General features: G+C 40.3%; 1 protein-coding gene across 1 annotated transcript in view; it reads right to left on the reverse strand.

Moving 5' to 3' along the window:
- The window catches only part of FKBP5 (FKBP prolyl isomerase 5), a 254,558-nt gene that overhangs the window by 4,414 nt on the left and 234,983 nt on the right, over positions 1–15,161 (reverse strand). Inside the window, exon 11 of the mRNA XM_053706806.1 lies at positions 1–1,359. This exon is cut by the window's left edge and continues 4,414 nt beyond it. Within this exon, the coding sequence (XP_053562781.1) occupies positions 1,258–1,359 (102 nt within the window). The 3' untranslated portion in view covers positions 1–1,257. The remainder of the gene's footprint in view (positions 1,360–15,161) is intronic.

Raw genomic sequence — 15,161 nt, forward strand, 5'->3', positions numbered from 1 at the left:
TTTAGCATGAAAGGAACATTAAAAGCCATTTTGTGACATAGTAGATGAGGTTGAAAAAAGACACAAGTCCTTCAAGTTTAACCTATACAAATCTTAATCTATCTACAATAAAAGCTCCAGTTGATCGTAAAATGAATCCATTAAAAAGGTGACTCATTTAACACAAGCAATCATATCCCTGAATTCTGTTTTTAGCCAGAAATGTATCTAAACCATTTTTAAATGTATCTAAGGTATTGGCATTTACTACCTCCTTGTCCCATTCTAACATCTAAAAAAGGGTATTATAATATTATTTCATTGTTATGTTTTTTTTTAAATGACTGTGTAGGAAAATAACTATGGTTTGCTTGTATGCATCTGAATGCTTGCCTCTTTCCACTAACAGAGAGGAGGAAGTTATCTTATTTAGCTAGTAACTGACACGTGTATCATCCAGTTCTAGTCCTTCAAAAGTGGTGTGTTGATAAAACTGCCACAAAACTTAATATCTAGAACAGGGGGCGATAATAGTGTGGGCTCATCAGTTTCTATTCAGTTTTATATCCCCTCACCATTTACCCTTTCCCTTAGTAGAGAACAGGACATATTAAATAGACCACCTTGCAAATGTATGGCTACCGAGTTTATAGTTTCTAACCAGTTGTTTCTAAAATCACTAAAGATAGCATTCATAAGAACTTTACCAATTATTTTACAGTTTGTACTATCCAATACTTATGTTCACTCACTAGTGCCAAGAATTGCATTGAAGATACACAGTTTATATATATATATATATATATATATATATATATATATATATATATATATAGCAGCAGCAGGGAATCAAAGATGGCAGAGGTGTGTATACACACACAGACACTTGCTCAAGGTTTGTACAGAAAATCCCAAAGGCAAGAAAAACAAGAAAAAGAAATGCAAAGGATTGCAAATTATGATTTGCCCGATACTGCTAAGTGAATAAAAATAATATATATATATATATCTAAAAAAAAAAGATTTTGCTACTGCATGAATAAGAGGTGTACGGTAATCAATATGTGGGCGACACTCAGAATACATTATCATGCCTTTTTATACAATAGAAGGCCTCCATCTTAACTAACTTTTATATATCACCCCTATATCCTAAAAGGACAAGGATATAATCTGATGTATGCTTTACAGGAAACTATTAATTTTCCAGAGCCAATCATTGTGCAAGGGGCATGCTGAGGTGGGAGGGGAGCTGTGAAGCACCTTCTGTAAAAAAGTTCACACATCTCCCTCTGCCTCTTGCAACGGGTCTGTTGATCCTTCCTTAGGAGGATTTCCAGAATCCTTGGCTTCTGATTTCTGACTCTCTTCCTCCTCCTCCTGGAAAAAAAAAAAAAGCAAATTCAAACACAAACGCAATTAACAGTATTACTATCTATCTATCTATCTATCTATCTATCTATCTATCTATCGCAAAACGTCTTGGGCTGAGAACTGGGCTTTTAAAGCGCTCCCCTTCCCTTGCAACCTAAACTTCTCTAACTCAGCATTTTTCCTGGTTGTCTTTGAAGTGCATAGGTCATCACAAGCATCCAAGGGGTTTAAGGAAAATAAAAGTACAAAAAAAAAAGGAAAAGGAAAAAAAAGTCCACATTGTGCACTATTGCTAGCATACAACTATGGACTAGATTTCAAGTGGCTAACTTGTGCGCTTATTACAAGTTCTAAGTAAACAGGTGTGAACAAAATTTGTGTTCATCAGGTTAGCACGAGACCTAGCATAAAGTGCAAGGGTTAAAAAAATGTGCACCAAACACATCATAAATACATTAACATAAAGTGTTACAAGATAATGTAAGTAATGAGGCGAGCGCCAAAAGGCTGAGGTGATGAAAGTAATTTAAAAGAGACTATGCAATAACGAAGACAATTAAATACATATTGGTAATAAAAAGACAATGACATTCATGGATCCATGTAAAATCAAAAATAAAAACACATATAAAACAAATTTGTCACAGATTGTCTTAATGGGTCAGACAATAACAGTTCTATGAATACCACAAGTTCTAAAGATGTTTATAATATGAAAATCCAGGTGAAAAAGATATATATGATAAGTGTATAGTCCAGGTAAAAGTCTTATCCTAGATGTCCAAGGTAGTGCAAATGCTGGTGATGATTGTGAATAAGATGAAATAATACTAAAAAATCGAATAATAAAAACATGAAAAATGCAAAAAAGTGAAAAATGTAAAAAATCACTGTGAAAAAAACTCTGAACAAATTCGTTAAGTGAAGAAAAAAATCGTTAAGTGAAGAAAAAAATGTGTGAAAATCGTCAGTGAAGAGTGTCAATCTTTAAAATAGGTAGATAGCTCCAAAAAAATAGGTAGAAATGTCCTGGAAAAAACCTGAGAGGAAAAAAAACAGAAACAATGCTGCAAGACAGATATATCCTCAAAAGGGAATAAAGGTAATAGGCTTACTTTGGTTATGTCGACGCGTTTCGGTCTAGAACTAGACCTTTATCAAGACTTGAGTTTTGATAAAGGTCTAGTTCTAGACCGAAACGCGTCGACATAACCAAAGAGTCTTGATAAAGGTCTAGTTCTAGACCGAAACGCGTCGACATAACCAAAGTAAGCCTATTACCTTTATTCCCTTTTAGGATATATCTGTCTTGCAGCATTGTTTCTGTTTTTTTCCTCACAGGTTTTTTCCAGAACATTTCTACCTATTTTTTTTGAGCTATCTACGTATTTTAAAGGATTACGGACACTCTTCACTGACGATTTTCACACATTTTTTTCTTCACTTAACAAATTTATTGAGTTTTTTTCACAGTGATTTTTTACATTTTTCACTTTTTTGCATCTTTCACAATTTTATTATTCCATTTTTGTAGTATTATTTCATCTTATTCACAATCATCACCAGCATTTGCACTACCTTGGACATCTAGGATAAGACTTTTACCTGGACTATGCACTTAACATATATATCTTTTTCACCTGGATTTTCATATTATAAACATCTTTAGAACTTGTGGTATTCATAGAACTGTTACAGGGAGTGCAGAATTATTAGGCAAGTTGTATTTTTGAGGATTAATTTTATTATTGAACAACAACCATGTTCTCAATGAACCCAAAAAACTCATTAATATCAAAGCTGAATAGTTTTGGAAGTAGTTTTTAGTTTGTTTTTAGTTATAGCTATTTTAGGGGGATATCTGTGTGTGCAGGTGACTATTACTGTGCATAATTATTAGGCAACTTAACAAAAAACAAATATATACCCATTTCAATTATTTATTTTTACCAGTGAAACCAATATAACATCTCAACATTCACAAATATACATTTCTGACATTCAAAAACAAAACAAAAACAAATCAGTCACCAATATAGCCACCTTTCTTTGCAAGGACACTCAAAAGCCTGCCATCCATGGATTCTGTCAGTGTTTTGATCTGTTCACCATCAACATTGCGTGCAGCAGCAACCACAGCCTCCCAGACACTGTTCAGAGGAAAGGAAGTTGCCTAATAATTATGCACACCTGATATAGGGTGTTGATGTCATTAGACCACACCCCTTCTCATTACAGAGATGCACATCACCTAATATGCTTAATTGGTAGTAGGCTTTCGAGCCTATACAGCTTGGAGTAAGACAACATGCATAAAGAGGATGATGTGGTCAAAATACTCATTTGCCTAATAATTCTGCACTCCCTGTATTGTCTGACCCATTAAGACAATCTGTGACAAATTTGTTTTACATGTGTTTTTATTTTTGATTTTACATGGAACCATGAATGTCATTGTCTTTTTATTACCAATATGTATTAAATTGTCTACTTTTATTGCATAGTCTCTTTTAAATTACTTTCCCATCACCTCAGCCTTTTGGCGCTCGCCTCATTACTTACATTATCTGCTATCTCAAGGTCCACTAGGGGACCTCTTCGAGGGGAGCTAGAGGTGTCTATTATTAGCGCAGGGTCCACACTATCTATTCAACATAAAGTGTTACACTCATATATACAGTTTCTGATAGAAAAAATATTAATATATATATAAAGGTTAAAAAGTATATAGTATATGACAATGTGTTTGACTGGAAAGGGCTATAATGTGCGCTTGAGCGCAAACAAAAATTTGCAGTCCCCGGGTTATAGCGAGTGAAGACTATGGGGTAGATTTATGTAATGTCGGACGGACATGATTCGCTGTGGCGAACATGTGCGCCAACTTCGCTAAATGCCGACAGCATTTAACATTGCACAAGCATTTCTGGTGAAATGCTTGAGCAATGCCGCCCCCTGCATATTCCCGCTAGCAGGGGGTGTCAATCATCCCGATCTGAATGATTGCTGTCCGCCAACTTAGAGGTGGCGGATGAGTTAAGGAGCAGCGGTCTTACGAATAAACACACACACACATATATATATATATATATATATATATATATATATATATATATATATAGATATAACACATAGAAACACCCAGCACTCACCAGCTAGCTCACAGCTAAGATAAAATCACAACTGGAAAGGTTAGTCACCGCATCTGGCCAAATGGGAAAGCTCAGGCACCACGTCAAGGTCCTTTCCTTAGCCTGAGTCCCTAACACAGGCACACCATCATGCGAGCTCACAAAGCTAAACAAACTGAGAACAAAGAAGGGGTGCACAGGTGGCTGTAATCACCCATAGAAAATACAAAACATGGAAGGGAACTGCACTCCAAGACCGGATCAGGTACACATCCTGTGACTCAGTAACATCCAGCCCTAGGTGCTAAATAGCACTACAAAAAAGCTGTGATGTCACCAGAGCCACAGGCAGTTAACCCCAGTTCGGAATGGGTGCAAGAACCAAGGGAGCCACCTGTGCACCCCTTCTTTGTTCTCAGTTTGTTTAGCTTTGTGAGCTCGCATGATGGTGTGCCTGTGTTAGGGACTCAGGCTAAGGAAAGGACCTTGACGTGGTGCCTGAGCTTTCCCATTTGGCCAGATGCGGTGACTAACCTTTCCAGTTGTGATTTTATCTTAGCTGTGAGCTAGCTGGTGAGTGCTGGGTGTTTCTATTTGTTGTATTACTTTTTATTTGTAATCTCCCTTGGTTCTTGCACCCATTCCGGACTGGGGTTAACTGCCTGTGGCTCTGGTGACATCATAGCTTTTTTGGAGTGCTATTTAGCACCCAGGGCTGGATGTTATTGAGTCACAGGATGTGTACCTGATCCGGTCTTGGAGTGCAGTTCCCTTCCTTGTTTTGTATTTTCTATGGGTGATTACAGCCACCTGTGCACCCCTTCTTTGTTCTCAGTTTGTTTAGCTTTGTGAGCTCGCATGATGGTGTGCCTGTGTTAGGGACTCAGGCTAAGGAAAGGACCTTGACGTGGTGCCTGAGCTTTCCCATTTGGCCAGATGCGGTGACTAACCTTTCCAGTTGTGATTTTATCTTAGCTGTGAGCTAGCTGGTGAGTGCTGGGTGTTTCTATGTGTTATATTACTTTTTATTTGTAATCTCCCTTGGTTCTTGCACCCATTCCGGACTGGGGTTAACTGCCTGTGGCTCTGGTGACATCACAGCTTTTTTGGAGTGCTATTTAGCACCCAGGGCTGGATGTTACTGAGTCACAGGATGTGTACCTGATCCGGTCTTGGAGTGCAGTTCCCTTCCATGTTTTGTATTTTCTATGGGTGATTACAGCCACCTGTGCACCCCTTCTTTGTTCTCAGTTTGTTTAGCTTTGTGAGCTCGCATGATGGTGTGCCTGTGTTAGGGACTCAGGCTAAGGAAAGGACCTTGACGTGGTGCCTGAGCTTTCCCATTTGGCCAGATGCGGTGACTAACCTTTCCAGTTGTGATTTTATCTTAGCTGTGAGCTAGCTGGTGAGTGCTGGGTGTTTCTATGTGTTGTATTACTTTTTATTTGTAATCTCCCTTGGTTCTTGCACCCATTCCGGACTGGGGTTAAATGCCTGTGGCTCTGGTGACATCACAGCTTTTTTGGAGTGCTATTTAGCACCCAGGGCTGGATGTTACTGAGTCACAGGATGTGTACCTGATCCGGTCTTGGAGTGCAGTTCCCTTCCATGTTTTGTATTTTCTATGGGTGATTACAGCCACCTGTGCACCCCTTCTTTGTTCTCAGTTTGTTTAGCTTTGTGAGCTTGATGGTGTGCCTGTGTTAGGGACTCAGGCTAAGGAAAGGACCTTGACGTGGTGCCTGAGCTTTCCCATTTGGCCAGATGAGGTGACTAACCTTTCCAGTTGTGATTTTATCTTAGCTGTGAGCTAGCTGGTGAGTGCTGGGTGTTTCTATGTGTTGTATTACTTTTTATTTGTAATCTCCCTTGGTTCTTGCACCCATTCCGGACTGGGGTTAAATGCCTGTGGCTCTGGTGACATCACAGCTTTTTTGGAGTGCTATTTAGCACCCAGGGCTGGATGTTACTGAGTCACAGGATGTGTACCTGATCCGGTCTTGGAGTGCAGTTCCCTTCCATGGTTTGTATTTTCTATGGGTGATTACAGCCACTTGTGCACCCCTTCTTTGTTCTCAGTTTGTTTAGCTTTGTGAGCTCGCATAATGGTGTGCCTGTGTTAGGGACTCAGGCTAAGGAAAGGACCTTGACGTGGTGCCTGAGCTTTCCCAATTGGCCAGATGCGGTGACTAACCTTTCCAGTTGTGATTTTATCTTAGCTGTGAGCTAGCTGGTGAGTGCTGGGTGTTTCTATGTGTTGTATTACTTTTTATTTGTAATCTCCCTTGGTTCTTGCACCCATTCCGGACTGGGGTTAACTGCCTGTGGCTCTGGTGACATCACAGCTTTTTTGGAGTGCTATTTAGCACCCAGGGCTGGATGTTACTGAGTCACAGGATGTGTACCTGATCCGGTCTTGGAGTGCAGTTCCCTTCCATGTTTTATATATATATATATATATATATATATATATATATATATATATATATATATATATATATATATACATACATACACACATACACACATACACACATACATACTCACACATACATACATACACACACACACACAATCGTATGCAAAAGATTAAGCACCCCTGACAATTTCCATGATTTTCATTTATATATAATTGAGTGTTTGGATCAGCAATTTCATTTTGATCTATTAAATAACTGAAGGACACAGTAATATTTCAGTAGTGAAATGAGGTTTATTGGATTAACAGAAAATGTGCAATATGCATCAAAACAAAATTAGACAGGTGCATAAATGTAGGCACTCCAACAGAAATATTGCATCAACATTTAGTAGAGCCTCCTTTAACATAAATAACAGCCTCTAGACACTTCCTATAGCCTGTAATGAGTGTCTGGATTCTGGATTAAGGTATGTTGAACTATTCCTCCTTGCAAAACATCTCCAGTTCAATTAGGTTTGATGGTTGCCAAGCATGGACAGCCAGCTTCAAATCACCGCACAGATTTTCAATGATATTCAGGTCTGGGGACTGGGATGGCCATTCCAGAACACTGTACTTGTTCCTCTGCATAAATGCCAGAGTAGATTTTGGGCAGTGTTTTGGGTCGTTGTCTTGTTGAAATATCCAGCCCCGGTGTAAACTTGTAACCGATTCCTCAACATTATTCTCAAGTATCTGCTGATATTGAGTGGAATCCATGCGACCCTCAACTTTAACAATATTCCCAGTACCGGCCCTGGTCACACAGCCCCACAGCATGATTTGTCTTGGAACACTGTGTTCTTTGGCCGCCATGCATAACGCCCCTTATTATGACCAAATAACTCAATCTTTGTTTCATCAGTCCACAGCACCTTCTTCCAAAATGAAGCTAGCTTGTCCAAATGTGCGTTTGCATACCTCAAGCGACTTTGTTTTTGGCGTGTGTGCAGAAAAGGCTTCTTCCGCATCACTCTCCCATACAGCTTCTCCTTATGCAAAATGCGCTGAATTGTTGAACGATGCACAGTGACACCATCTGCAGCAAGATGATGTTGTAGGTCTTTGGAGGTGGTCTGTGGGCTGTTTTTGACCGTTAAAACCATCCTTTGCCTCTCCGATATTTTACTTGGCCTGACACTTCTGGCCTTAACAAGAACTGTGCCTGTGGTCTTCAATTTCCTCACTATGTTCCTCACAGTGGACACAGACAGCTTAAATTTCTGTGATAGCTTTTTGTAGCCTTCCTCTAAACCATAATGTTGAACAATCTTTGTTTTCAGGTCATTTGAGAGTTGTTTTGAGGCCCCCATGTTGCTACTCTTCATGAAATCTATCCACTGCGGAGCATCCTCAGACCCATGCCCGCACCACATATTCAACAAAGCGGGTTTTACCATCGCCCACAAACTCTGCCTCACCATAAACTGCTCCATCAAAACTGGCACCTTCCCAGAAGACTGGAAGCATGCAGAGCTGAAACCCCTGCTGAAGAAACCCACAGCTGACCCCATAGATCCTAAAAACTACCGCCCCATCTCTCTTCTCCCCTTTCCAGCCAAAGTAATCGAGAAGGCCATCAACGCACAACTTGTTGACCACATTGAGACCAACCACATCTTGGACCCCTCCCAATCCGGTTTCAGGAGCAATCACAGCACCGAGACCACCCTCCTCGCTGCTACAGATGACATCCGCACCCTGCTCGACCAAGGAGAGACTGCTGCGCTCATTCTTCTAGACCTCTCAGCCGCATTCGAGACTGTAGCCCACAGCACCCTCCTGACGCGCCTACACGATGCTGGCATCCGCAATAAGGCCCTGGAATGGATCACCTCCTTCCTCAGCGGCAGAACCCAGAAAGTCAGACTCCCACCCTTCTCCTCCAATCCCACAGCAATCAGCTGCGGCGTACCCCAAGGCTCTTCTCTTAGCCCCACTCTCTTCAACATCTACATGGCCCCCCTCGCCCGCCGCCATCGTCTGACAACACAACCTCAACATCTTCTCCTACGCCGACGATACCCAGTTAATCATCTCACTCACCCGAGACCCCGCCATCGCCAAGAAAAATGTCCACGAAGGACTTACAGCAATCGCCACCTGGATGAACAATAACCGTCTCAAACTCAACACTGATAAGACCGAAATCCTCCTCCTCGGACCCACCAAATCTGCATGGGATGACTCCTGGTGGCCCACAGCCCTCGGACACCCTCCAACTCCAACACACCACGCACGAAATCTAGGCATCATCCTCGACTCATCACTTTCCATGGAACGCCAAGTCAACGCCGTCTCTTCAACTTGTTTTCACATACTCCACCTACTGCGAAAAATCTTCAAGTGGATCCCCACTGAAACTAGAAAATCTGTCACCCACGCCCTCGTCAGTAGTCGACTGGACTACGGCAATGCACTCTACGCCGGGTCCACCATCAAGCTCCAGAAATGACTCCAACGCATCCAGAACACCTCAGCCAGACTCATCCTCGACATCCCTCGCCAAAACCACATCACGAACACCTAAGGAACCTACACTGGCTCCCCGTCAACAAGAGAATCACCTTCAAGCTCCTAACCCATGCATTCAAGGCCCTCCGCAACATCGGTCCTGAATACATCAACCACCGTGTCAATTTCTACACCCCCTCCAGACAACTCCGCTCTGCAGACCAAGCAATCACAGTCATCCCCCGCATCAAGAAAAAAAACAGCTGGAGGAAAATCCTTCTCCTGTATGGCAGCAAGGTCATGGAACTCCCTCCTGCTGCACCTCAGACAATCCACCTCCCTTACAAACTTCAGGAAGGACCTAAAGACCTGGCTCTTCGACTGAATCGTCTTCCCTTAGCCCCCCCTCCCCCCCATAGTGCCTTGAGACCCTCACGGGTGATTAGTTTGCGCTTTACAAGTACCCAATAGATAGATAGATAGATAGGAGAGTCAAAGAGAACAACAACTTGCAATTGGCCACTTTACATACCTTTCTTTCATGTAAGTGGCAAGAGTCCATGAGCTAATGACGTATGGGATATACATTCCTACCAGGAGAGGCAAAGTTTCCCAAACCTCAAAATGCCTATAAATACACCTCGCACCTCACTCATACTTCAGTTTTTACAAACTTTGCCTTCGTTGGAGGATGGTGAAGCAAGCAGTGCTTGGTTTCTTCTGTGAAAGGCGCTTCTAAGTAGTTTGAAGCCCAGTTCCTCTCAAAGTACAGTGTTTGTCTGTGGGATGTGAAGGGAGTATTTGCCTAATTATGCCATGTTTTCACCTATGGGAAATCTATTCTAAGGCTATCTGTAAATTTGGTCGTGGGGATTCATCTGCCACCTCCCTTTACAGTTCGACATTATACTTCTCTACCATTACCTCTGCTGATATGTTTCAGTACTGGTTTGGCTGTCTGCTATATGTAGATGGTTGTCTTCAGTTAAGTATATATCTTTTTTTAAGGCACTCTCAGCTATGTCTGGCACTTTATATTTTTAAAGTTTTAAATATATACTGTATATATTTGCCATAAGTACGGTCTATGTTTATTTCCCTTTGCAGTCTGCATGGAAAATTATGCATGCAATCAGCATGGAAAATTATGTTTGGGAGAAATGTAGTTAATTTTTTTCTTACCTGAGGTTTCAGCTAGTTGTAACTTCGGTCTTGTTTTTTTTTTTAAATTTTTGCGGGCAAATTAGGTTTGCGATGGTGCAAAATGCTTCTATTTATTGTGTCTATTTATTGTGTTTTGGCGCGAAGGTTGCGTTTGTTGTGACGCGAGTCACGTAAATTCTTGCGTCTTTGTTGCCGCAAAAATTTTTTGGCGCTAACATTGCGTTTGTTGTGATGCGAGTCACGTCATTTCTTGCGTCTGTTGCCGCAAATTTTTTTGCCACGAAGTCGCGACGGTTACGACGCGAATCGTGTCATTTCCTGTTAAATTTTGTTATATTAAGTCTCTCCCTCTTTTGCTCTCTGCTTTCATTTGTTACAGAGGGCTATGATATTTGATTTGTTTATCATATAAGCATTTTTTCACATTCCTGAAACTGCTATTTTGTGGAAATTTGATATTTTGTTTACATTTTTTTCTTTTTTTGTTATTTTTTCATTTTTGTTACATTTTTCAAGATGTCTCAAACTGAGTTGCCTGGAAACAAATCTACCAAAGCTAAGTGTGTATGTAAATTATCTGATCTTCCTTTTTCAGCTCAAGTACAGTGGGGCAAAAAAGTATTTAGTCAGCCATCAATTGTGCAAGTTCTCCCACTTAAGAAGATGAGAGAGGCCTGTAATTTTCATCATAGGTATACCTCAACTATGAGAGACAAAATGTGGAAACAAATCCAGACAATCACATTGTCTGATTTGGAAAGAATTTATTTGCAAATTATAATGGAAAATAAGTATTTGGTCAATATCAAAAGTTCATCTCAATACTTTGTTATATATCCTTTGTTGGCAATGACAGAGGTCAAATGTTTTCTGTAAGTCTTCCAAGGTTGTCACACACTGTTGCTGGTATGTTGGCCCATTCCTGCATGCAGATCTCCTCTAGAGCAGTGATGTTTTGGGGCTGTCGCTGGGCAACACAGACTTTCAACTCCATCCAAAGGTTTTCTATGGGGTTGAGATCTGAAGACTGGCTAGGCCACTCCAGGACCTTGAAATGCTTCTAACGAAGCCACTCCTTCATTGACCGGGTGGTGTGTTTGGGATCATTGTCATGCTGAAAGACCCAGCCACGTTTCATCTTCAATGCCCTTGCTGATGGAAGGAGGTTTGCACTCAAAATCTCACGATACATTGCCCCATTCATTCTTTCATTTACATGGATCAGTCGTCCTGTTCCCTTTGCAGAGAAAAAGCCCCAAAGCATGATGTTGCCACCCCCATGCTTCACAGTAGGTATGGTGTTCTTTGGTTGCAACTCAGCATTCTCTCTCCTCCAAACACAACGAGTTGTGTTTCTACCAAACAGTTCTACTTTGGTTTCATCTGACCATATGACATTCTCCCAATCCACTTCTTGATCATCCAAATGCTCTCTAGCATACTTCAGACGGGCCCGGACATGTACTGGCTTAAGCAGGGGGACACATCTGGCACTGCAGGATCTGAGTCCCTGTCGGCGTAGTGTGTTACTGATGGTAGCCTTTGTTACATTGGTCCCAGCTCTCTGCAGGTTATTCACTAGGTCCCCCAGTGTGGTTCTGTGATGTTCGCTCACCGTTCTTGTGATCATTTTGACCCCATGGGGTGAGATCTTGCGTGGAGCCCCAGATCGAGGGGGATTATCAGTGGTCTTGTATGTCTTCCATTTTCTAATTATTGCTCCCACAGTTGATTTCTTCACACCAAGCTGCTTGCCTATTGCAGATTCAATCTTTGCAGCCTGGTGCAGGTCTACAATTTTGTTTCTGGTGTCCTTCGACAGCTCTTTGGTCTTCACCATAGTGGAGTTTGGAGTGTGACTGTTTGAGGTTGTGGACAGGTGTCTTTTATACTGATAACAAGTTTAAATAGGTGCCATTAATACAGGTAATGAGTGGAGGACAGAGGAGCCTCTTAAAGAAGAAGATACAGGTCTGTGAGAGCCAGAAATCTTGCTTGTTTGTAGGTGACCAAATACTTATTTTCCACCATAATATGCAAATAAATTATTTTCAAATCAGACAATGTAATTGTCTGGATTTGTTTCCACATTTTGTCTCTCATAGTTGAGGTATACCTATGATGAAAATTACAGGCCTCTCTCATCTTCTTAAGTGGGAGAACTTGCACAATTGGTGGCTGACTAAATACTTATTTGCCCCACTGTATGTGGCACTTGTAATGAGAAATTGTTTCATGCTGATAATGTTTCTTTAAGTACAAATACATCAACTGTTAAACCTTCACAGTCAAATGTACATGATATTCCTGTAGATATAAAAGATTATATTGCTGCAGACATAGAGAACGCTATGACTGCTATTCCACCTTCAAATAAAGTTAAAAGGTCTCTCCTTACTTCTCATAATTCTGATGAAGTTTGTATTGACAAACAGCTTACTGAAGTATTTTCTGCTGATGAGGATTTCTCTGGCTCAGAGGATCCTAATTCAGACTCTGAAATTGAAAAATCATCCTTTCTTTTTAAGATGGAATATATCTGTTCTTTGTTAAAGGAAGTATTGTTTACTTTGGGTATCAAGGAATCTAGTCCTCTTGATAACAAGAATAGCAAACGTTTGAATTCTGTTTTTAAGACTTCTGAGGTTACTACTGAAGTTTTTCCTATTCCAGATGCTATCTCTAATATGATTACTAAGGAATGGTCTAAGCCTGGTACTTCTTTTAATCCTTCTTCTAGGTTTAAAAAGTTGTATCCTTTACCTGTGTCCAATTTGGAGCTTTGGGAAAAAGTCCCGAAGGTTGATGGCGCTATTTCTACTCTTGCTAAACGTAATACTATTCCTATGGAAGATAGTACTTCTTTTAAGGATCCCTTAGATAGGAAGATTGAATCTTATCTTAGGAAGGCATATTTACATACTGGCTATATTCTAAGACCTGCTATTTCTGTAGCTGATGTTGCTGCTGCTTCAACTTTTTGGTTGGACAGTTTAGCACAGCAGTTATCAGATCCTGATTTGTCTAGCATTGTTCTTTTACTTCAACATGCTAATCATTTCATTTGTGATGCTATATTTGATATAATTAAGATTGATATTAAATCTATGTATTTAGCTATTCTATCTAGAAAAGCTTTATGGCTTAAATCATGGAATGCTGATATGGTGTCTAAATCTAGATTACTATCTTTCAGCCAGATTACGAGTTTTGCATTATGAGTGGCTCGCTAATACCTTGCAAGTTATTATCACCGCTCACCTTTAATAGCGCTGCTATTACAGTTTTGCAAAAATCCAGCATTTGCGGGCGATATGGCTACGTTGAGCTCCATACCGCACACAAGTACAAGCGCTGCTTTGAGCTGCTGTGACGTGCTTGTGCAAAATTTCCCCATAGCCGGCTAAAAAAATGCCTAATATCTGCAATCGCGGAGCGTAAAATGTATGTTTAAACCTAACACCCTAACATAAACCCAGAGTCTAAACACCCCTAATCTGCTGCCCCTGACATCGCCGCCACCTACATTTCACTTATTAACCCCTAATCTGCTGCCCCCAATGTCGCCACCACCTACTAAATTTATTAACCCCTACTCTGCCACCCCAATGTAGCCACCACCTACATAAATGTATTAACCCCTAATCTGCCGCCCCAATGTCGCCGCCACTTACATACATTTATTAACCCCTAATCTGCCGCTCCACCTACATAAATGTATTAACCCCTAATCTGCCGCCCCCAATGTCGCCACCACTATACTAAAGTTATTAACCCCTTAAACCTCTGGCCTCCCACATCACTAACACTAAATAAATATATTAACCCCTAAAACTAACCCTAACATAACCCTAACACCCCTAACTTTAACATAATTAAAATAATTCCAAATAAAACCTACTATTAATAACTTAATAATTCCTAATTAAAACTAAATACCTGTAAAATAAACCCTAAGCTAGCTACAATATAACTAATAGTTACATTGTAGCTATCTTCGGTTTAATTTTTATTTCACAGCTAAGTTTGTATTTATTTTAACTAAGTAGACTAGTTAGTAAATAGTTATTAACGATTTACTAGCTACCTAGTTGAAATAAATACAAATTTACCTGTAAAATATAACCTAACCTGAGTTACACGAACACCTAACATTACAATAAAATTAAATAAATTAAAAATATACATTTATCTAAATTACAATAAATAATAAACACTAAATTACACAAAATGAAAAAAGAAATTATCAAAAATAAAAACGAATTACTCCTAATCTAATAGCCCTATCAAAATAAAAAAGCCCCCCAAAATAAAAAAAAAACCCTAGCCTATACTAAACTGCCTATAGCCCTTAAAAGGGCCTTTTGTGGGGCATTACTCCAAAGAAATCAGCTCTTTTACCTGTAAAAAAAAAATACAAACAACCCTCCAACAGTAAATCCCACCACCCACACCCCAAATAAAATCCTATCTAAATAAACCTAAGCTCCCCATTGCCCTGAAAAGGGCATTTGAGTGGGCATTGCCCTTAAAAGGGCATTTAGCTCTTTTACATTGCCCAAAACCCTAAGCTAAAAATAAAACCCACCCAATAAACC

This window comes from Bombina bombina, chromosome 3, assembly GCF_027579735.1.
Source record: "Bombina bombina isolate aBomBom1 chromosome 3, aBomBom1.pri, whole genome shotgun sequence".
NCBI lineage: Eukaryota > Metazoa > Chordata > Amphibia > Anura > Bombinatoridae > Bombina > Bombina bombina.